This window comes from Gavialis gangeticus, unplaced genomic scaffold (assembly GCF_001723915.1).
Source record: "Gavialis gangeticus isolate Ggan-Ray unplaced genomic scaffold, GavGan_comp1, whole genome shotgun sequence".
Lineage (NCBI taxonomy): Eukaryota > Metazoa > Chordata > Crocodylia > Gavialidae > Gavialis > Gavialis gangeticus.
The window spans coordinates 11,113,589-11,114,197 of NW_017729012.1; the positions used below are offsets into that span (position 1 = coordinate 11,113,589).

The following is a 609-nucleotide window of genomic DNA, read 5'->3' on the forward strand; positions in this document are numbered from 1 at the left end:
GCAGCGGGACGCCGGCACCAGCGTCACCCCGGTCTCGGCCGCCTCGGCGGGCACCGGCACCACCCCGCGGGCCCTGCTGGAGCGCGGCACCAACACCTCCGGGGCTGGGCCCCGCCGCGCCAAGGACAGCGCCGCCGAGACCGACTCCCTGCTCTGGCAGTAAGTGCTGGCCCCCGGGTCGGGGACCGAGCCACCTCCACCTTCCCGGGGCTCCTTCAGCTCGGGCACGTCTTCCTTCCTTTCTTCCTTCTTTCCCCGCAGGTGTTTCCGGGAGCAGCTGAGCTCCCTGTCCCGGTCGGAGCTGGAGGGGCGGCTGGAGAGCACCCTCATCATCGTCGAGGCCCTCTCGTACCAGCTGCAGGGCTGGCAGCAGAGGCAGGGGCCGGCGCCTGGCGTGGGGCCGGCCGAGCAGCGAGACGTGCCCACGCAGACCGACCTCGCCTGCCCTGGGGCGGTAAGAGGCTCTGCCCCGGTCTCCTGCCCCTCCAAGCGCCGGGCGTCATGCCCGCGGCGCGCCCCAGCACCCTGGAGCCCGGGTCTCCCCGGCCAGAGCGGCTGTGACAGGAGGCTGCGTTTGGGCTGCAGTGCCAGTGGCATGCTGTCTCCGCA

At 73.2% G+C, this 609-nt stretch overlaps 1 protein-coding gene across 1 annotated transcript in view; it reads left to right on the top strand.

Moving 5' to 3' along the window:
• Window positions 1-609, top strand: part of LOC109293170 (sperm-associated antigen 5) — a 27,973-nt gene that overhangs the window by 3,949 nt on the left and 23,415 nt on the right. Inside the window, exons 12-13 of the mRNA XM_019510976.1 lie at window positions 5-159; window positions 262-454. Coding sequence (XP_019366521.1) covers window positions 5-159; window positions 262-454 — 348 coding nt within the window. The remainder of the gene's footprint in view (window positions 1-4; window positions 160-261; window positions 455-609) is intronic.